This window comes from Silene latifolia, chromosome Y (genome assembly GCF_048544455.1).
Source record: "Silene latifolia isolate original U9 population chromosome Y, ASM4854445v1, whole genome shotgun sequence".
Lineage (NCBI taxonomy): Eukaryota > Viridiplantae > Streptophyta > Magnoliopsida > Caryophyllales > Caryophyllaceae > Silene > Silene latifolia.
In genome coordinates this window covers 288,133,291-288,156,483 of record NC_133538.1, presented here as the reverse complement: position 1 = coordinate 288,156,483, position 23,193 = coordinate 288,133,291, and the positions used below count along the sequence as shown (strand labels likewise).

The window sequence follows — 23,193 nt, the reverse complement described above, 5'->3', positions numbered from 1 at the left end:
TCGAACGTAGGTACTAGGTACCAAACCCAAGATCGCAACAGACCTTCGGCGACAAATTCCACCGATCAACCTCCTCGCCTCGGTGAGTCCGCCCTCATGGCGCCTCCGCCACACCATCTCCTCATCCCACACCTGCACCGGAAATCATGCCGTAATCCTCCAAAGTGACTCCCACCTCACCAAAAGGCAGGTGAAACGTGGAAGTCGTATCCCAGAATCGATCCAAGAAAGCTCGGACCAGGCTGAGGTTAGCCCGCAACTTCCTCTTCACGATATCCCTCCAGACCTGAACCAGAGGACCAAACGCTCCACGCTCGATCATGGCCCTCTCCTCCGCCGACAGCTGCTCGTAGTGCTCCATCGGTCGTGTGTATCCCGAGAACGACCTGATGTTCCCGGCCTCCTATTATGATTTGAAACAAAGCTATCTTTAGTTTTGAATGAAATTTGAAAGAAATTTGGACAAAAAGAATGAAAGAGGATGAGTATGAGTAGTGAATTCTTATTTACCAAGCTCTTCACCGTCCTGTAGGACAGGTGACCCTCTGCAGCCCACACGAGGTGCCTACTCTCCCAAGTCTCAGCCCACGCAGGAGCTCCTCTCAGCTGACGACCTCCTCGCCCAACGTTGGCCCGTCTCGGCGCCTCCTCCTCCTCGACGGCCTCCTCCTCGTGAGTCCCGTCTCCAGCAGTCATCACAGCGGTGAAAGCTTGCTCTAAAGCCTCCTCAACAACGAGCGCGTCTATCTCCATGGGAGTCCTCCCAGAGTAAAGCCTCATCACCTGCAACATTAAAGTAAATTCAGGCCGCGTCACACGACGGCAAGCCTTTGTTAAAGGGGTTTCGAGCCTTCAAAGCCCTGAAACTGCTCTCCCGTGCCATCCTTGGCCATATTCCCACCAACCCGATCACTCATGTGATAAATTGGGTCAAGTCAAGTCCAAGTCAAAGCCTAGTTCTGGGTTCGAGTCGAAAATTCGGCAGCATTTCGTTATAGCGACGATTATGCCCTAGAAAAGTGTCCTGAAAAAGTTGTCACAAACCAAAGTTCCGAGATGATAGGAAGTTTACCCATCATTCAAGGATCCCAAATATCAAATTTCATCGCCAATGGGCATTCCTAAGGCTATTTTCAAAGCAATTTACGGTTCAGCTGTAAAACCGTCTCAAATTTCACTCAAAGGCTCAAAACTCGATGAAAATTCGAAGCAAACACATGGTTATGTTCCTAACATCACCTACTATCCATTTCTAGCATCAATTTGGCAAAGCAAATCCATTTGGGGGAAAAGCCCCAAATTTTCGATCAAAAGGGTCGAAAACCCTAATTCTCGCGGCTCGAAATTCAACAAATAAAGAAGATTAATGCAAGATTAAGACACATACCTCGATTAGTCATGTTTAAAGCAAGCTTTTGGATCAAACCTTGGCGGAAATGGTGAAGATTTGAGAGAGAAATGCAAGAATTATGTTTCGAAATAATGAACACAAAACCTTCTGATTTCGCGTTTTTACGCGGAAATAGCCAAATTGGGGAAAAGACGCAGCAGGTGCTGCGCCTCTTCCAAGAGACGCAGCTCTTGCTGCGCCTCTTCCTTCTGTTCCCTCCACACGGATTTTTCAAAAATTCGTTATGAGTTCGTTATTTGTGGGCCCATCTTTGGTGCGCCTCTTCTTCAACGCTATTATATTCTTTTGGTCCGTTTCGACGATTTTCTTTCGTTCCGGCCCGCCTTTTATCCAGCGCAGCAGTATTTTGCGGTATTGCTCAAGATCATTATCCAGCGCAGCAGTATTTTGCAGTATTGCTCACTCAAGATTTCTCCCATGACGATCAAGATGTTCCTAGTCGTCAAAATATTAGTCCCGGCGCAGCAGTATTTTGCAGTACTGCTCACTCAATATTTCCTCCACGATGATCTAGATGTTCCTAGTCGTCAATATCCCCCAACAAGAGTTTGTTTGAGACCAACGCAAGCAGATTCAATCTCAAGCCTTGCCAGAGTTCGCTTGAGACTAACGCAGCGGATTCCCCAGCGATTTCTACGACGTCCTGCGCTTTCAATATTTCTTGTTTCCCATGATTCGACCAAAGTTCCCTGTGACCCCTAATGCCTTGAGACACCAAGTTATCTTCGAGACCAAAGAGTTTTGCCGAAGCGTCTTGATCCGCTTCACCCGGGGTATCTCGGTATGGTCTCTTCTTATGGCTGGCGAGCTTCCTTACGTAGTCTAATGGACTTTAAACGACCCTCCCCGATAGTCGACAGACTCTAAAATGTTCCCGACGACAGGTCCTTGGCTCAGACCCCTTGAACCACCTCGCGTCGCCATAGTCGTCAGGTTGTAATCTTCGATTGACCTGATGGTTATACTTTGACTTTCGCCTTGTCCAAGCCTCAGTCAAAGTGGGGGCTCTGTAGATACCTCATTTCTGCACCTCCCGCAAACCACCCGGTGATGATTGGGCCGCATGTTTGGTACGCGGAACGATTTGTGACAGTTCGTAATATTGTCGTCAAGTGATTGCTCAAATACTAATGTCTACCTCTTAGTTGTCATCTACGTCCCGATACGGTCGTTATGGCAGTAATTAGAGTACATTCGGAGTCCGGGTCAAAAACCGTCTCCATTTTCTGATAGCTGTTAAATCCCGAGTCAGAATATTCTGGAATGTTCCGGATGTTTCTATTCCATATTTCACAAATTTTATCTTTTGGCAAATAATATCCCGTAATATTCACAAGATAATCGAATTATTTCCGTCCTACCATAACTCAAACGCGAAATCTTTCTTCAAAGAGGAGGAAACCTCCGGGAATAGACGCAGTCTGCGCCTCTTCCAAGAGACGCATGGTACTGCGCCCTCTTCCCGTGGCCCCTTCTTTGCATGTCTTACGTATCTTTTTCATATCTTTCTGAGATTCACTTCCAAAGAGTCTCCGAAACCCTTTTCCCCGTGTGATTAGTATAAATAGGAGCTTTCGCTCCTCATATTTCTCACGCGAGTGTCCGCCCTTCTCTTCTCCCTTTGCATTCTAGACTTTGTTCTTACTAATTGGCGCCTACGTGCTTGGACTTCCGACCACGTAAGCTCGGATCTTTCCGGGTACCAGCCTCTCCGTTGCATGACCGACCAATTTGACCAACTACACCAATAATCAATCAACTTAATCAATCGTTTTCCTCTTACGAGGGCACTCTTCTTGCATTCGCGTCGAGCATTCACTAGTCGATATCTTAGTTCATCTCGTTCCGTCAACATGTAAGTCTGAGGGTGTATATTCCTCTTTTATTTATTGTATTTTATTTATCGTATCATCGTTGTAAGATTTACGTCGAAAACACCATTAAAACCGATTTCTAAAACCATCTTTAAAAACCCTTTTTTACGGGTTTCCAGTAGACAGACGTCGAGAAAAGACGCAGCAACTGCTGCGCCTCTTCGAAGGAGCGCAGTTCCTGCTGCGCCTCTTCGTGAGGCTGCCGCAGTTCCTGCTTCTTTTCTTCTTCCTCGTCCTCTGTAATCCGTTCCTTTTATTTGTTATTTGTTCGTTCGTTAATTCTTCATCGTAACATCATAATAATCCACATGTATATAATCATCATCGTTAGCATATGTTTAATTGTCATAAATTCGACTTAAATCCCAAATAATCCATACTTGCGGGTTTTCGTCATTAAAATCAAACCCGGATTTCAGAGATTCAATTTGTTCATGTTGGGTTTCTGGGATTCGTCATTGATATAGTTTTTATATGTTTATTCGCATGTTCGTCATATATCCGTTGTATTCCGCCTAATTGACTTATTTCAACAGAGGACTCATTCATTAACATCGCTTCATCATGTAGATAATTCGTTTACATCCGTCTCATCCGTGTTTTATCGCTTTTATGACCATCATTCACATATAATTAATCTGTTAATCACTTTCATCCGGGTAGATATCACCAATCAATCATTAAATTCACCAATCGACATTAACGACCTGCGATTAGCTCGCCACGCCCGAGCTCACCCTTGAACAGACGCAAAGAAAGCTGCGCCTCTTCCGAGGGGCGCGATCTCTTCTTTGTTCGAGATGAGTTACGCCTCAACTCCTTTTTTCGCCTTGACATAATTAATTAGGCTACGTATTTATCAACTAATATCCGTATATCATCTAATTCCTGTTCGTTTATTTATTTTCTTTTATTCTTTTAATTCTTTTTTCTCAAATCATCCGTTTTAGCGGTATTTTCGACATAAATCGCCTATTCCGATGTAATTAATGTAATTTTCATTATTGTATTTCTTTTATTGTTTGTATGTTCTCACATGTAAATCAATCTTAAATCCTACTTCGACCCAATTGTATGCTAATTACGTGTCAACCGACTTAGTTTAATTCTCACATGCTAGGATTAATCTATGGATGTTGCATTGCATGCATATAGCCGATGATATATCGAGTACGAATAACTTCCCTAATCATTAGTAGAGGCCGCTATCGAGGCGGGCGGGATTAGGTGTTCGATCAAAAGAGCTTCCTAATACGTACCCTCACCCCTTACTCCAGATCTCCGTGAGCACCCGTGTTCATTGGCATCCACGAGAGTCATTCTAGACATAGAATGCTAAGGGTAACGATTGCTTAGTGTTCATGTCACTACTTTGTGTCTTGACATGACACGAGGTATTCGAACGGTTCCAATTTCCCATAAAAATTGGTGGCGACTCCATACAAAATGCAAACGCTTGTTTTCGCTTCTCACCAAGTGCCCCCGTGGGCGGCCCGCTGTCCACAGAATGGAGTAATGAAAAATCAACAAAATATTTATTGCTCATGACCTCTAATTAAGATGGTTGAACTTATATACCAACAGTCAAATAAAACTTAGTAAGACTGAACTATAATAATTGTAAAATCATTAATTTATTTATAATTCGATTCAAGCATTTTATTGCATGCCGAAGGCTGGATTGTTTTGCAATTCAATTGCTTTATTTGCTTTTCAATCTCTATTAATATGCTTGAATTTACATTGTACTCCCGTATTTATTTAGAAGGATATAACAAAATATTTATTGCTCATGTGTGATTTAGAAGGATATAACCTTGCACATTCTTCTATACAAAAAAAATCTCATACTTATCCAACCTACACTTAGCTAGTTAGCTATGCCAATAACCTATTATTAGTATGACTTGAAAAGGTTTAAACCAAGTAATCTGTTCATAAATTTGCTCTATCTTTGTATCTTACGTCCTTTATGATTGCTTTATGATCAAAGTTTATCAATAATTTGAATTGGGACTCTCTCGATACGGAATCTAAGTTGTGTACAAAGTTAGAACTTATTGTGATTTCCTAATTCTAATCAACTGATAATATGATGAATTAATTTTTAATACAGACTTAAATATTAGTGTTTTAATAAATCAAATATAAATCAAATAACAATGTTCTAATTTTGTTGGAGACTCAAATATCGCTTAAAATCTCAACTTTTAATGTCGGAGCTTATGTCGGAGATTGAAAGTCATTACTTAAAGTTGGAAAAAAACGACTCATTGTAGTTGCTCAAAATAATGTCAAAATCATGGTAGATATGAAATTTTGGAGTATATATGTTTGTCAAAACTTACCGACCAAATCACTCATTTAAGTTTACCTTATGGCTATGCCGTTCTATAGATTTAACAACTTCGTTATAATTGGTACGGATAATTGATAGAGAGGGGAAATATAATATCACAGATTCACAATACACAAAAGTATTTACATACCTTAACTCGCATAACCAATCGAGTAAAAACAATTATGGAGAGTTTGATCAAAACAATCGGTATCAATTAGAAGATAATTTCAAGCACTGATAAACTTGTAAGAAACAAATATACTCCCTAGTTATTTAAAGTAAAAAAGCAAATCCTATAACTGATGATGACTTCCAACTCAACGAATGCTCCTCTCCATCGACATTGGCTTGCAAATAGCTACGAAAATTAAACGTAATATCATCAATAAGAGCAATCATATTAAACCATAAATAATATATAAAATAAACTAAACAACCAATTCAAGTTCACAATAATATTGTGCAAACCCTCGTATATAAGATGCCAATTTATAAACGTTAGTTTCGTCTCCCAAAATAAAAGGAAGTGTAGGAAATATCTCTTTAATCATAGTTATTACATAATAATTCCAAAGTTATCATCACCAATTCACTGTATCAAACTATCGTTAAACCTGCAAATAATTTGGCACGATTAAATTCAGGTGATGACAAATCAAATGAAAATACATTCAAAGATATCATATTACGCACACAAATCCATAATAATTATCGCTACAAATGAGGTAAAAAAATAATAGCAATTCATTAAATAAGTGAATGTACTACCTTAATATACTCCGTACAATCTTAGCATTGCTCTTTGCCTCTTCCGTCAATCTACATCTCAAATCCTGCAGGGAAAAAAAAAACAATTCTTAAATTGAAATAAGCTAATAAGACAACCATGCACTAAATTAAATTATAAATGATGAAATATAATCATGTGTTAATTGCTTTGGATGTATATTATGAGAGGAATTATACCTATAAAATTTTAATTTGTGCCAACAATGCTTATAGTATCTTAAATGTACCTAGCTCTACAAAGTTGTTAGAAGTGTAATTGAATTATGTTTCTTTCTTTGTAGATTAAGTTTCACGTGACATAAGATTCTATATGATACATATTTTAGTTATATTAGACTTATTTATAGCAACAATGTTATTATTATTATTATATTAGTTTTCATCTTTATTATTGCTCATAAACTCTATCTTTTAGTTTAATAAGAATATGTTTAAATATATTATCTTTTGTTTTAAGTAGTTCACAAAAATTGGAGACTCTCTAATCGCTCGAAAAAAGCTTCCTATATTAATATAGATAGATAGATACTAGATTTAATGCCCGTGCAATGCACGGGCCTATTTGCAGTATTCTATCGTAATTATCAATTTCATTTATATATATTCATAGAACTCAAATCTGTCTAATATACATTAAAACCCGAATTAGTTTTTTTGTTAGAGAAACTTGTGGTAGGGAAGTGTTGATTTAACTTAGGAAGCAAAATTGTTTTAAAAGTGATCAATGTTAATGTGCTCCCCAATGTATTATAGCAATTGAGCTCCCATCATATTTAAAGTGTACTTTATGATTCATTTTGTTAGGTTTTTGATTGTTTTTACAACTAATATTTTGTATCTTTGTGGGCTTAGTTGTGTACAAAGTCTCTCTTTACTCTCCATGGTTTATCACAAATTCGTATCCCTTGCAAAGGTGACACTATTTTTTGTAATTCATTTAAGAATTTGATTCATGAGATATAATAACGGGAATTGGACTCGAGTTGATTCCAGCTATGCTGCTCAGACGACAGTCTGTATTGTGTATACTTTGATGATCACGTAATTGTAAACACTAATATATTAATTATCATTACCTTTAATGACTTTATCCAAATAATGATATGATTGTTGATGATACGACTCCTAAGATTACAATGTTGAAAACATTTGACTTGTAAACTACCTTATCTAGCATTTATATCACAAATTTCATTTGAATCCAATGTTTTAACAATTTTTTTACACAAATTCTTGTTTACATCCGTTATTATTTACAACGGAAGTATAAATCCAACCCAACCAACACCTTTTTTTTTGGGTGATCCCCTTCATTATAATTTACAAAGGTTATAAGCAAGACTAATTGATTTTTTATTGTTATGTATATCTCAAAAATCCTCACAATGGAATCAACAATAATTTGAGACATGAGCCAAACTAATTTGAAACCAGCACTGAAAATTCCAATTTTGTGACCAGGTATTGCGTCCAATTTATTTCGGCTGTTATATAAATAAACACATTAAATTAAATTAAATTCTATGATTAAAAGGAGTATCATGATTTGGGAAGCGATGGTCAACCGTATTTATATAACAAAATAACGCAGAGCATAGAGTAATAATTAAATAGGGTTGCTACTTGCTAGTCTCCTAGTTTTTGCATGTTAATAGGATTGTAGCGATGTTCAGAGGTAGAGATTTATACGAAGTACATACCTAATCAATAATATAATATTGTATCATATATCTTTTTTCAATTTTTTTAGTCAAAAGTTTTTCACAGATAGCTACTCATCCTAATAATTAATTAGAAGTTCTCGCTTCAGTTTATACACAAACACAGGTAAAATTATCTTTATTGTTTGTTACTTACCATATAACTTTTGTGCCTAAGATTGTCATCAACCAGTGATCTTTATTGTTTGTTACTTCAAGATTGTATATAAAGATGGCTATTGATTGTTCTACTTCCAAATGCTATTTTATGAAGTCATGCAAATAGTTATGCAACTTTTAACATAAATATAGTAAGTGACCCATTAAATTTGGTTATTAGTTGATTATGCATCTACAGATAGTAATCTTGCGATGACAGAATTTTAGAGGATGTATGTAAATCTTGTATTTAAAATCAGATTGTTTGTATTCAACTTATTTGTAAAGTTATTCGATTTCTTCACAAGTTAAAGTTAGTTCAATTATTTTGTAAAGAAGTTCAGTAACGTTTCATAGGAACTCGGTAATTTTCGAGGTTATAAATACAAATCATTATAGATCTTTCCCCTAAACACCCGTGTAAATTGAAATACAATTATTGTGAGAGCAATAGACGTTTATTGCATTATTACTAGGAGGATTATAAATTTGTGTTTGAAATATGTATGATGCATGAGGATTGAGGATTGAGGATTGAGGAAAGTTTGGACTTTGGAGAGACTTATTTTTCAATTATTTCTTTTAATTGAAGATGTACTTTGTAACTACTTCGTTATAAGAATATTATATACCAGTTATACTTTATTTTTTCGATAGTAATACGTGAATGAGATGCATATGTTACAATAAGAGAGATTTGCATTATACATCGGGTTTATTTGAGAATTTGTAAATTACATAAATAATATGACTTTTTCAACAAATAAGAAATTTAAGAATTCAAAAACTTAAATGTAACATAAAACAAACCATAGCTTTGTCACATGAGATAGCTCTTTGACGATGAAAACAATAATAGGGATTTAATTTCAAGAGTACAGAGCTTTGACAAAGTTGTAAATTCTTATGTTTGAGATTTTTGGTCACTGGATCTTTTTAGGAAGAATTAATAATAAAAAAATTAAAGCTTTAAAGAACAAATAATTCATGATATGTCTGATTAAGTGATTAGCTAGATCAATTTGTTTCTCCTGAAAAGAAAAACAAAGAAAAGCATTCAAAGTTACAAAACATTAACTCGTTAAAAAATCATAATTTTTTAATTAAAAAGACTTGTCATTAGCATTAGCTGCATATTTGGCTCAATAATCTTAGTGTTGTTAGTTGGTACCTTTGTTTGTGTATTTGTCTAGAGCCTTTGCAAACACCATAATAATGCATGAAGTCCATCCGATGCAAGCGTAATTATGCTGAAAAAAAAATGAAGGAATCAAACTAAGGGAAATAAGAAAAATTACTTAAACAACAGACAAAGTTGAACTATGAAATAAGAGCATTTAATTGAATTAGTTTTGAATATAGGTGTTTATATACACATATACAAATAGACATTGTGTCATACACAAGTAGACATGTAGATAATATAGAGTAGAATTTTATTAGCATTACACTTTTGTTACGGTAGGATTATGGCTATGATTTGATCAAATATTATGTTCACCAATATATAATTAATTTTACATCTTGATTATTATCTCTAAAAATATATGGATTAAAATATATTTTAGGTATTTTCGACAAGTTGGATTCTCTATAATCGCTCAAAAAAAGCTTCCTTTAATAATATAGATAGATAGATACTAGATTTAATGCCCGTACGATGAACGGGCCTATATGTAATTTTTAATAGAGTACTTGATTGAATTGTATATAACTTCTCGTTATATTAACATAAATTATTTTTATATGAACCAACCTCATGTATGTCTCAGGCTGAACTGTAATCATATGGGATGAACACGTGGATATAAGTTAACCGTAAATCAATAAATGTGGTACGTGTAAGCCTGTAAGGTTCAACTTATAGGCCTACAAAGATGTCAAAATTCCCGAGAAGTTCATTGTTAGTTACCCATAGTATAATTTACCAGTAAGTGGATTATACATTCGATGTACTATATCAGATGGTATAGTTTTTGAGCATTAAGATAAAGTTTTTGAGTTTTGTTTTAAAAACTATGAGTTTTATTAGAAAGTTTTTATATTCATTCTTTTCAACATAAAATTTAAAAAATTACAATATAACTCAAAAACATTACATATAAGCTCAGAAAAATTTGAGTTTTGTCGTCAAAAAACTAACATGTAACTTTTAAACTTTATAAAGCTCAAAAAAAATATACAAAAACTCAAATATATATATGGAATCTGATGTAATACATCCGATATACAATCCTTTTTCCCTACAATTTACACATATATCTAAGACAGGTGGTTAAAATCAAATTATCATTGGTTTCATAGTTTCAACTAAAAATGAGTATAAAACATTCTCACTCATAGTCAAACTTTATCATTGTCACCTCATATCAAAGGATAATGATAACGTAAAACGCACACGTTTAAATTTCATGGTTTGAAGGTCGAGTGCGAGTCTTTTATAGGGGCGGTAGATGCACACTTCCTTCACTACTCACAAACCTTATTACAATGAAAATTAAGGGCCACTTGTAATATTCAGTCTTTTAACTATCGTTGAACGTCAAGATATAAATTAACTCGTACGAATATCAACTCTCGTTTACAAATAGGCCCAGCTCGATGTGAACTTAAACGTCACATTGACTAAGTTACTCATCCTAATACATTTGCAATAACTTGATAACTTGGTGGTAGACTTCTAACTTCGTAGTAGACTTTCATTTGCAGTAACCTGATTAGCAATGTATATTATCAAAATTCGAATATTAACACTTATTGCCCTCATATAATATGATTTGGTTTATCCCTCTGATAAATTTGTTTAAGACGCATGATGAAATAGCATTGAATAAGACAAAAACATAATGTTTAGAGAAATGCATAAGATTTATCTTAAATCTTAAGTGAAATGATATTTGATCCGTTAAATATAAGATGGATGACCAAGTGTATATCTGTATCCCTCCTTATAAGCATCTTGGCTTTATATGCATTTAATTGTCATCTCTTAAGTAGTTATGTAGGTCGGATAATGGCGTAAATTTTTTTCTTTTTCATTTACTTTTTTGATTTGTTACTGCTTGAAAACTCAACTTTTAATGAGAACGCTCGAAAGTAGTTAAAAAAATAACAAAATATAAGGACTCCAAGTCTCGGATCTTCAACGGTACCTATACTATTTCAACCTAATTTAATTTGTCAAGATTTAAAAGAAAGCATTGCGGTCTCTTTTTCACTCATAAAAGTGTTGTTAAAGAAATCATTGCTCTCTCTTTATCTATATCTATACACCTTACATAAAAGTGAGTAAGGAAAGTTACTATTCATCAATGAACAGTAATAGGGTGTACCACTTTGCTTATTTTTCAACAAAAACGCGCCGTTTTAGGCTCATCTCTATACTATATTATTCTTGTTCGCCTTCTTTATGTCTCTCACCTTAATCATCCACCGCTTCCTCGCATATGCTCTTTGCACTTCTCTCTAACACCATTCTCTCTGCAATTTTGATATTTCCTCTCTCCTTTGTTAATCAAAACCTTCTTCTTTACCTCAAACTAATCTCACCTCCTTTGCTACCTTGGGCGATTTTGGGCGATTGTATCAATATTTAGCACGATTCTCGTCTTAAAGGTCGCATCTGGACGACATATATGGTAACTTTACTCTTCTTTGTTGTGATTTGTTAGATAATTGTTGTTTATGTGATTGCTTATGTGATACGTTCAGCGATTAATTGGAGCCGATGTCGTCGTTGTTCAAATGAACAGTACTAATTGTGTAAGATGTGTTGATTGCTTTTACTTGGGTCATTCCATTCCAGCACCTCACTTCCCATTTTCCTGCCTCATTGAATTGAAAGGTAATTTTTTCTTTTAATCCATGTCAATGTTATTCATCGGTTTTGTCTTGAAATATATGAAAGGTTTTGTGTTTTTTAGTAGTTAGTACATAATTTAAGTGATTAAATGGAATTACCAAAGAAGTCAAAAAAATGCACTGCTATCTCGGGCTTAATAAAACAAACACAGACCATCATCTTGAAACATTCTCATTTTTGTGTGGTTATTTTTTTATCACATACTTTCCATGGTCTTTAGAATGCTAGCTTAGCCTATGCTGTGACGAAATTTCATGTTGGATAATGTATTTTTTTGCGATATTGGGTGTGATTGGTGCATGCTTGACCGATGGTAGTTTTGGGGCTAGGAAATTGTATCTTGATGGCTTTTCTCGAGTATAATGGCGTAATTATTACTATTATCTTCGAATGTTCATATGGTGTCAAATGTGAATGAGCTTGGAAGTTTGGAAGTGCAGTATATAATGAGACGAAATTTTGTTTTTGTTGGTGTTTGTGGAGTAGCTGGTATTGCGTATATCAAGGTTTGTATGCTTTTCCTAGCTTAACAAGAGATGTGAACGATAACCATGACATTCACTTTCGAACTGGTTTCAATTTGAACTGTTGTCATTTTTAGGCATGCTGAAATGAAATTAATTAGCTTTTGCGGTGTCCAACAGATATGTTGCAACTCCGTTGTTCCATTGTTCAAGAACAGGTGTGTCTCATCCTCTATTATTGATGTCATTGTCATTTTTGTCAGTTATCACTCCGACAATTATCTTTACGTTGCAACACCATTGTTGTAGAACGACGCTTTTCTGACGTGGCTATACGAGATAAACAATTTTACAATTTTGAACGTATATTAAAGTTTCCATATATATATTTCTACAGTCTATTGCATATAAACCTTATGTATGAGATTCTTTTTTTTTTTTGGCTCGGAGTAACACTGAGGACACTATGAGGGTACCGCCCTGAATGCTGGGAGCAAGCTGCATGCATTTGTGGCCGAAGCGGGATCAGAAAGCACAGTAGCTGCTATCTCCCAGTTTCTGAAGGTAAATCTCAATTTAAATTAGTCACCAGCATTTGGGCTTGTGTAAATGCATCATTGTTTGAAACCGCGAATATGCCGTGAAGCACTGAAATGAATTATACTTAAAAAAGAATTTTTCATTTACACTGCTTGCCAGGAAAAAGATGCAAATATCAATTTTCCTTTTCCGACTCGGCATCAAGTGGAGGAAGAGGAGGAGGTTTAAGGAAAATGGAGAAAAGGACAAGCAGGATGATAAGGAGGAAGAAGAAGAGGGGAAGGGAAAGGAGGAGGCGTTGAGGTAGGGGAAGGATGAGGAAGGGAAAGGGAAGGAGGTGGAGAAATATTTTTCTAAAATAAGTCGTTTTGGGTGAACATTTGCCTTTGGGATAGTTAAACCGACTGCGAAATAGTAGCAAGGTGTTATCATATTGGACAACATTGGGCTTGGGATAATTTTATGTTGGTGGAGTAGGGGAAGGGACATAGGAATGAGGAGGATGAAGAGGATATGAGTGAAAGGGGAACATGGATTGGGGTACGGGAGCATAATGGAAGAAGGAGGTCAAAGGGAATGAGGAGGTGGTTTTGATCTGGAAGGGAAAAGGGAAAGGAGGAGGAGGAGGAGGAGGAGGAGGAGATAAAGGGGAGATCGAAAGAACAAACATTGTTTTTGTTACATCCAGCAAAACGTATGGCAGGGATTAGTTCCGAAAAGGGAAAGCGCAAAAGTTGGCTTTACGACATTGGCTTGCACCTGTAAGCTTTATACAGAAAGGGGATGAAGAGGAGAGGAGTTTCATAGAAGGGGCAAAAGTTTGATTGCTCTTCGATGCTAGAATCGCAAATTTGTCGATTTTCTCTTTCACATCAATGTTTGAGGAATGAGAATTAGTGAACCAATAACTTTTGAGATGTGAATGTTTTATATAAATTGGATGTAAATTTCAATTGTATTAGACTAAACGTATGTGCTTTTCAAGGTGAGCTTATGAGAAGAGGTGGTCAATGAAGATCGACTCATTTACTTTGTATTGGACGTAATTGTATTCACCAACCTGCATTGTTTTTTAACTTAAGAAACAAGACAAGTTCAATCATGAGACAAATAACCTAATGATAAATTTTTGTTTAAGAAAATTGCATCAAACAAATAGAACTAATAGAGTTGTAAGTTTATTTAATTTTGTTAAGTGAGTAAGGAAAGTTACTATTCATCAATGAACAGTAATAGGGTGTACCACTTTGCTTATTTTTCAACAAAAACGCGCCGTTTTAGGCTCATCTCTATACTATATTATTCTTGTTCGCCTTCTTTATGTCTCTCACCTTAATCATCCACCGCTTCCTCGCATATGCTCTTTGCACTTCTCTCTAACACCATTCTCTCTGCAATTTTGATATTTCCTCTCTCCTTTGTTAATCAAAACCTTCTTCTTTACCTCAAACTAATCTCACCTCCTTTGCTACCTTGGGCGATTTTGGGCGATTGTATCAATATTTAGCACGATTCTCGTCTTAAAGGTCGCATCTGGACGACATATATGGTAACTTTACTCTTCTTTGTTGTGATTTGTTAGATAATTGTTGTTTATGTGATTGCTTATGTGATACGTTCAGCGATTAATTGGAGCCGATGTCGTCGTTGTTCAAATGAACAGTACTAATTGTGTAAGATGTGTTGATTGCTTTTACTTGGGTCATTCCATTCCAGCACCTCACTTCCCATTTTCCTGCCTCATTGAATTGAAAGGTAATTTTTTCTTTTAATCCATGTCAATGTTATTCATCGGTTTTGTCTTGAAATATATGAAAGGTTTTGTGTTTTTTAGTAGTTAGTACATAATTTAAGTGATTAAATGGAATTACCAAAGAAGTCAAAAAAATGCACTGCTATCTCGGGCTTAATAAAACAAACACAGACCATCATCTTGAAACATTCTCATTTTTGTGTGGTTATTTTTTTATCACATACTTTCCATGGTCTTTAGAATGCTAGCTTAGCCTATGCTGTGACGAAATTTCATGTTGGATAATGTATTTTTTTGCGATATTGGGTGTGATTGGTGCATGCTTGACCGATGGTAGTTTTGGGGCTAGGAAATTGTACTGATGGCTTTTCTCGAGTATAATGGCGTAATTATTTCTATTATCTTCGAATGTTCATATGGTGTCAAATGTGAATGAGCTTGGAAGTTTGGAAGTGCAGTATATAATGAGACGAAATTTTGTTTTTGTTGGTGTTTGTGGAGTAGCTGGTATTGCGTATATCAAGGTTTGTATGCTTTTCCTAGCTTAACAAGAGATGTGAACGATAACCATGACATTCACTTTCGAACTGGTTTCAATTTGAACTGTTGTCATTTTTAGGCATGCTGAAATGAAATTAATTAGCTTTTGCGGTGTCCAACAGATATGTTGCAACTCCGTTGTTCCATTGTTCAAGAACAGGTGTGTCTCATCCTCTGTTATTGATGTCATTGTCATTTTTGTCAGTTATCACTCCGACAATTATCTTTACGTTGCAACACCATTGTTGTAGAACGACGCTTTTCTGACGTGGCTATACGAGATAAACAATTTTACAATTTTGAACGTATATTAAAGTTTCCATATATATATTTCTACAGTCTATTGCATATAAACCTTATGTATGAGATTCTTTTTTTTTTTTTGGCTCGGAGTAACACTGAGGACACTATGAGGGTACCGCCCTGAATGTTGGGAGCAAGCTGCATGCATTTGTGGCCGAAGCGGGATCAGAAAGCACAGTAGCTGCTATCTCCCAGTTTCTGAAGGTAAATCTCAATTTAAATTAGTCACCAGCATTTGGGCTTGTGTAAATGCATCATTGTTTGAAACCGCGAATATGCCGTGAAGCACTGAAATTTATTATACTTAAAAAAGAATTTTTCATTTACACTGCTTGCCAGGAAAAAGATGCAAATATCAATTTTCCTTTTCCGACTCGACATCAAGTGGAGGAAGAGGAGGAGGTTTAAGGAAAATGGAGAAAAGGACAAGTAGGATGATAAGGAGGAAGAAGAAGAGGGGAAGGGAAAGGAGGAGGCGTTGAGGTAGGGGAAGGATGAGGAAGGGAAAGGGAAGGAGGTGGAGAAATATTTTTCTAAAATAAGTCGTTTTGGGTGAACATTTGCCTTTGGGATAGTTAAACCGACTGCGAAATAGTAGCAAGGTGTTATCATATTGGACAACATTGGGCTTGGGATAATTTTATGTTGGTGGAGTAGGGGAAGGGACATAGGAATGAGGAGGATGAAGAGGATATGAGTGAAAGGGGAACATGGATTGGGGTACGGGAGCATAATGGAAGAAGGAGGTCAAAGGGAATGAGGAGGTGGTTTTGATCTGGAAGGGAAAAGGGAAAGGAGGAGGAGGAGGAGGAGGAGGAGGAGATAAAGGGGAGATCGAAAGAACAAACATTGTTTTTGTTACATCCAGCAAAACGTATGGCAGGGATTAGTTCCGAAAAGGGAAAGCGCAAAAGTTGGCTTTACGACATTGGCTTGCACCTGTAAGCTTTATACAGAAAGGGGATGAAGAGGAGAGGAGTTTCATAGAAGGGGCAAAAGTTTGATTGCTCTTCGATGCTAGAATCGCAAATTTGTCGATTTTCTCTTTCACATCAATGTTTGAGGAATGAGAATTAGTGAACCAATAACTTTTGAGATGTGAATGTTTTATATAAATTGGATGTAAATTTCAATTGTATTAGACTAAACGTATGTGCTTTTCAAGGTGAGCTTATGAGAAGAGGTGGTCAATGAAGATCGACTCATTTACTTTGTATTGGACGTAATTGTATTCACCAACCTGCATTGTTTTTTAACTTAAGAAACAAGACAAGTTCAATCATGAGACAAATAACCTAATGATAAATTTTTGTTTAAGAAAATTGCATCAAACAAATAGAACTAATAGAGTTGTAAGTTTATTTAATTTTGTTAAGTGATTTATTATATACATCTTCAATCATTTATGATTGATAGTGGTAGCTATTAGTGATGATACCAAGAAAATATCATTGAGTAAGATGCACATTACATTCTCTGCTTAAGAAAGATATTGAACTAAATCGATTGAAATATCGCGCGCGAAGCGTGCGATACAACAACTAGTATAGTATAAATGCTAATTACCATATTTTATCAAATCATGTTGAGAACTGTATCTATGTCGACATTTTTATGGTGAACAGTCTCGAAGTAACATGCTTATTTGAAGTTAAGTATGACAATGACACTTGTAGCTTAAACTCTCGTTATTTTTTTTTGTTAAGAGTTTCTGAATTTTTGTAGCTTAGATCCTTCTTGCGGACATTATAAGAATTCATCTCTAACCGGAATGCTAATTACCATACTTTATCAAATCATGTTGAGAACCGTACCTATCATCTATGTCGATATTTATATGGTGAACAATCTTGAAGTAACAATGCTTAGTTTGAACTTAAGACAATGACACTTGTATCTTAAAACTCCCGATATTTTTTTGTAAGAGTTTCTGAAAATTTGAAGCTTAGATCCTTCTTGCGGACATTATAAGAATTCATCTAACCGGAAATTCAAGAATGATCATATAATTTCAAGAACTAAAATATCCATATCATGAAATTATATCATGAGTGTGTCCTTAGGTCACAAAATAAGAACCCAATTGTGGACAAATTTATAAAATATTCTCATGAAATATTGACGTATAAACTCACTCTGATAATGAGATTATTTCGTAAATATTTTCACATTAGGTCATTATGTGTTTTCCCATATGGCACAATTAGAAAAGTTGTTATACGATAACCAGAAACTAAATTTATACGTTTTATTGTTTTTTCCCACTGAATTTATTACTACTTTTTCCACCAATTTTCTCCATAGTCTACGTACCATTGCTAAATTAGTATCGTAGAAAAAAACATTGCAAATCATGAAAGCTACGTGTTATAAAACAAGGTTTGGAAGTTGGAAGCATAGTCCGTAGTCCAAAAGATAAGTATCTTAAAAAATTCTAACACATGGGAAACTGTTAAGTACCTTAAAAATTTACTAGTTTTAACCCGTGCAAAAAATGCACGGATTTGACGTAATATTATTGTCAAGTTATAATACACTAATTTGATATATGATGATAATACCATTTTATGAATATATTCATGTGGATAATTTCACATGATTGAATATTAAAGTACTTGCTAAATTCAAAAGTAGTGAAAATAAATTCTACATAATTATAATTTAAATGGTTATGAATACCTTTCGATATAAGTCGTGATACTATTTAACTTGTAAGCCTGAAATGAGTAATGTGAATGCTTATAATCCCAAAATAATTAAAAATAAGCCCTAAACTAAATTCAAAAGCATTGAATGACAAATTTATCGCCTCTAGAGTCTGGATTACTCGACTCGTGTGTGGGTTGATTTGTGTCCTGAATTAGTTACTCATATTGTAGCCTCCAATTTCATTTCGGCATTTGATTAATAAAAGTATTCCTTTTTCCCCAAAAAAAATTATAAATGCTCATGAGCCTATAATTAAATTAAGTCCAAATTAGAATTTTCTAAGGGGGAATAAAGAAGGTGTAAACATAGAACGGAGGGAGTATTATACACTAAACACCCATAACGAAAACCTAAATCCACCGCCCACCTTTACTAATCTAATACCCTCAAAGAACAATTGTGAACAATTTTTGTATCACAATCTAACCCTCAATTTCACTCTATCACTCTATCCTTTCCGCCTCTGCCTACCTATGTCACTCATTTACCTTCCTTTTGTTTTCTACTAAACCTATCACATTCCAAAATTCATCTACCATCATCATTCATTATTGTTCTATTTTTTTCATCATGTGTGATTTACATAAAAAAGATCTTCAATAATTTGTAAGATTCATGAAATCGTCCTACAATCCTATTAAATTTCAATTGTTTTGTAAATCGATATTTTAATATAATAACTCATTTGCATGTGATATTTAGGAGTAAATATTTTTTCGTTTTTAAATCTTCATATTAGTAGATGTTAAATCTTGTGTAATTTTTTAAACACTACTATAACTTCGATTTGTTTTATTATTATGTACTTAATTTTAATTTGACCGATTTCTTCAAATATTTACTTCATATTCCGTATATATATCAGGCTATACAACGATTGTGTTTTTTTTTTTAATTTACGTCAAATCGATTCAGTTCTAACTATCCAACTTTTATTCTATTACGCTGTTTTCTATATTTATCCTACAATTTTTTTCTATTAACCTTTTTCTACTTTAAAAAAATTTGGAGTTTTTTATTTTATGTTATTTATGCAAAGATGTATAATCTATGATTTTGTATTAATGAATTAATTAGAATACGAAATCTGGAAGAAAGAAAGTAATTAATTGCTTAGTGATCGTGGGTACTCTCAATCAGCAAAAATAAACTTTGCATTTTCATTCCCTAAATTGAGGAGAGAGAGAAATTAAAAGTGTAGATTAAACGTGGGTGAATTTTTTTTCCTAAAATTATGGAGCCAATGAGAATCATCTATTGACTTCAGCTTTTATAGATAGGGGATTTCCCTGCCCATTTTCTCTATACAGATGTTTAGAGCTTACGAAACTGCGATCAAAAGGAGAAATAATCAATAAGGAGTAGATTATAACATAACGGAAACATATATATCCATAAAGAAATCAATTTCAAAAATCATTAAAGTAACATAAAATTAAATGAATCATGATTAATCTATGATCACACACTATATATACAATAAATAAAACTTAAATTGAATGAATCATGAAGCGACAATCTATTAACACTACAAACAAAAAAGTATAAAGAATAAATAAACCGTAAAATATGAGCCCTAGACTATAAAATCCACAACTTTTAGACATTTGATAGGTGATAGAGTTGGCGTAAGAATGTGGTACCTACTAATTATAACGGCAAAATAATTACCTATCATTTTATTAATTTAATGTGATTTTTTTTTTTTGACAAAAATGAACTTTATATATATATGTAAACAAACCAAACAAAGAGTTAAGAACAATTACAACATTAGCCAGTAGCAAAGCTTACTGACCAGTGCACATATCTACGAAGGAAACTACAAATTGTGCACAGTGAGTGACGCAATTCGATTGGTACTGGCGCTGTGGAGGCCAGAACAGAAGATAATTTTTTTGAAGTAACTTGGAATGAAACGGATGGTAGTGACACATAATGAGCTCGATACATATTGAGAAGTAGAACTTTCGTTGATGCAGCAAAAACAGAGGAATCCCGGACATGTTGAGTAACAGGGGTGCGTGAGATCGAATCCGAAGAAGTTACAATGAACCGATCCCGAGGAGATGACCTACAGACCAGAATAAAGTAAGTGACAGTAGGCAAAGACATACTATTGTCCAAAGGAAAGATAGAAATCTTGTTAGTGTTCTTCACAAAAGAAGGCCAAAGAACAGGCAACTGAGAGTGAGAAGTAAAAAGATAGTCAGACATATGTAAAATCTGAGACGGATTAACCCTGCAGTTATCAAAAATCACTGAATTACGAATCATCCAAATGGCCTTTACAATACAAAGAAACCGAAGAAGGCACTGATCTACTGCATCCGTGACCCTTTGAAAATATCCAATAAAATCAGCAAGCCATCGTTGCAAGCAAACTGAAGGATTAGCTACAGAATTAATGCCAAGAGGCGAAGAAAGCCAAACATGTCTGGCAACAGTACAAGATCGAAACAAATGATTTAAAGACTCAGCATGTGAGTGACAAAAAACACAGGAAGTACTTACCTAGATGCCTCTAGTAGATAGAATTTCTAAAGAGGGAAGGATACTGTGAACTATACGCCAAACAAGAAGCGGAAACTTTGGAGAGCATCGAAGACCCCAAAGAACTTTCCACGGAAAAGCGAAGAAAAAAGATGGAGAGCAGGAGAACGGTATGCGTGACAACAAGAAATCATAACCAGAGCGGACTGTGTAGACTCCATCTTTCGTGTATTTCCAATAAAGGAAGTCGTCAATATCTATATGTGGAGGTTCCATGGCTAGAATAGTATTGGCATAAGGAGACTGAAACCAACGATAAACAGCAACATGATTCCAATCACCTGATGGAGTGAGCAAACTAGAAAGCCGAGGCTAGGCATCAGTAGAAAAATGTCGCACCGAGGGAGTTGTTCCATTAATCCAAGGACTTGTAAGAAGGTTAACAGAGGAACCATTACCGAGCTTCCAGGAGAAACCAGGATCGAAAGCATGAGCTGTGCGACATAAGACAGACCATAAAAAGGATGGATGAGAGACCTTAGACCTTGACGCAGGAATCGGTAGGTCCTTCCTATACTTGGGCAGCATAAATTTTGCTAAAAGACCAGATGGCTGATGATGGATACGCCAAAAATTCTTCATTAGGGAAGCCTGACTTAACTCCGAGACAGATTTCAGACCAAGGCCTCCATTTTCACGAGGACGCTGCAGCGAGTCCCTAGAGAGCCAATGAATAGATCTTGGCGAACATCCTTGCGCCACCAAAAAGCCGCAATCAAAGAGTCAAGTTTCTTACAAATTCCGACCGGAAAAGGAATTGAAGACATCCAAAAACGTATCAAACCCAAAATAATAGAGTTGATGATGAGCAATTTGCAAGGCTAGCTGAGGTGTAGCGAAGGCCAAGCAATAATACGAGATGTCATCTTGTCCAACAAAGGTTGGAAAACCAAAGACTTCTTCGAAGGAAGATCAACAGGGACCCCCAAATAATTCCCAAAACTATCAGATGTTCTCATCTTCAGAATAGATGACATATGAGACTTAAAATCAGCTGGTGCATTTGGACTGAATTTAATAAAAGACTTATCAAGATTTATCATCTGTATCGAGGCAAGCTCAAAGCGGCGAAATAAGTCTCGTAGAGTCTCAAAAGAAGTTGGAGTAGCTTTACAGCAAATAAACGCATCATCAACATAAAAAAGATGTGTGATCGGAGGGGCATACCGAGAAATCTTAAGGCAAGGTAAGGAGGTAGCCTTCTCCGCAGAATGCAACTAGCAAGATAAAATCTCCATACACATAATAAACAAATCAGGTGAAAGCGGATCACCTTGCCTCAGACCACACGACGGTCTAAAAGACCTAGAGGGCTCACCATTGATGAGAATATTATAAGTTACAGTTGAGATGCATTCCCAGATAATATTCTGCCAGAAAAGCGGGAACCCGAATTTCTTCATGATCGCAATGAGAAACAGCCAAGACACACGGTCAAACGCTTTATGCATATCTAGTTTCAGAGCCGCATAAGAAACCGTGCCTTTCTTAGTTTTATTAAGATAATGCATGATCTCATGAGTAATAAGACATCCATCTGACATAAGCCGAGAGGGAACAAAAGCCTGCTGAGAATCCGAAACAATAGATGAAATGACGAGCTTGAGACGATTAGCAAGGCATTTGGAAGCAAGGTGGTAAATAACATTGCAGAGACTGATAGGACGATATTGAGAGATCAGTTCCGGCTTGTCGACCTTTGGGATAAGAACTATATGAGTATTATTCCACTCTTTCAACATCACCCCCGAATTAAGGAAACGAAGCAGAGCCATAGTAACCAAGTGTCCAACCTGGGGCCAGAACGTTTGGAAAAACTTCGGAGTAATGCCATCTGGCCCAGGTGATTTGGATCCATCCATACCATTGAAAGCATGTATAATATCAAGTGCAGTGAAAGGAGCTTAAAGCACCAAACAGTCTGCCGAACTTAGCTGCGGCAGATCAAGCGACTCAAGTAATGGCTCAATAAAACCTCTTGGTGAGGCAGGATCTTGAGGAGGTGTAGAACACAAAAGTTCCTGAAAGAAAGAAGTAATATCCAACGAAATCATATCCGGATCAAATAACCATTCACCCGAGGCAGAACGTAAAGCGAGGATACGTTGATGTGAAGACCTCTGTTTGACATGGGAATATAAGAATCTCGATGGTAGACCATCCAAAATATCGCTCTTCAACTTTGCACGTTGCAG

The 23,193-nt window shown here is 35.7% G+C and overlaps 1 protein-coding gene across 1 annotated transcript; it reads right to left on the bottom strand.

Annotated features, from left to right (window-relative positions):
• Positions 1-20,218: 20,218 nt before the first annotated feature.
• Positions 20,219-22,860, bottom strand: LOC141630873 (uncharacterized). Its single transcript, XM_074443618.1, has 5 exons — positions 22,317-22,860; positions 21,889-22,106; positions 21,338-21,643; positions 21,036-21,241; positions 20,219-20,882 (listed from the first exon to the last, which is right to left on the bottom strand). Exons 1-5 carry the CDS (start codon positions 22,858-22,860, stop codon positions 20,219-20,221), a joined length of 1,938 nt encoding a protein of 645 aa, XP_074299719.1.
• Between the last annotated feature and the right edge of the window lie 333 nt (positions 22,861-23,193).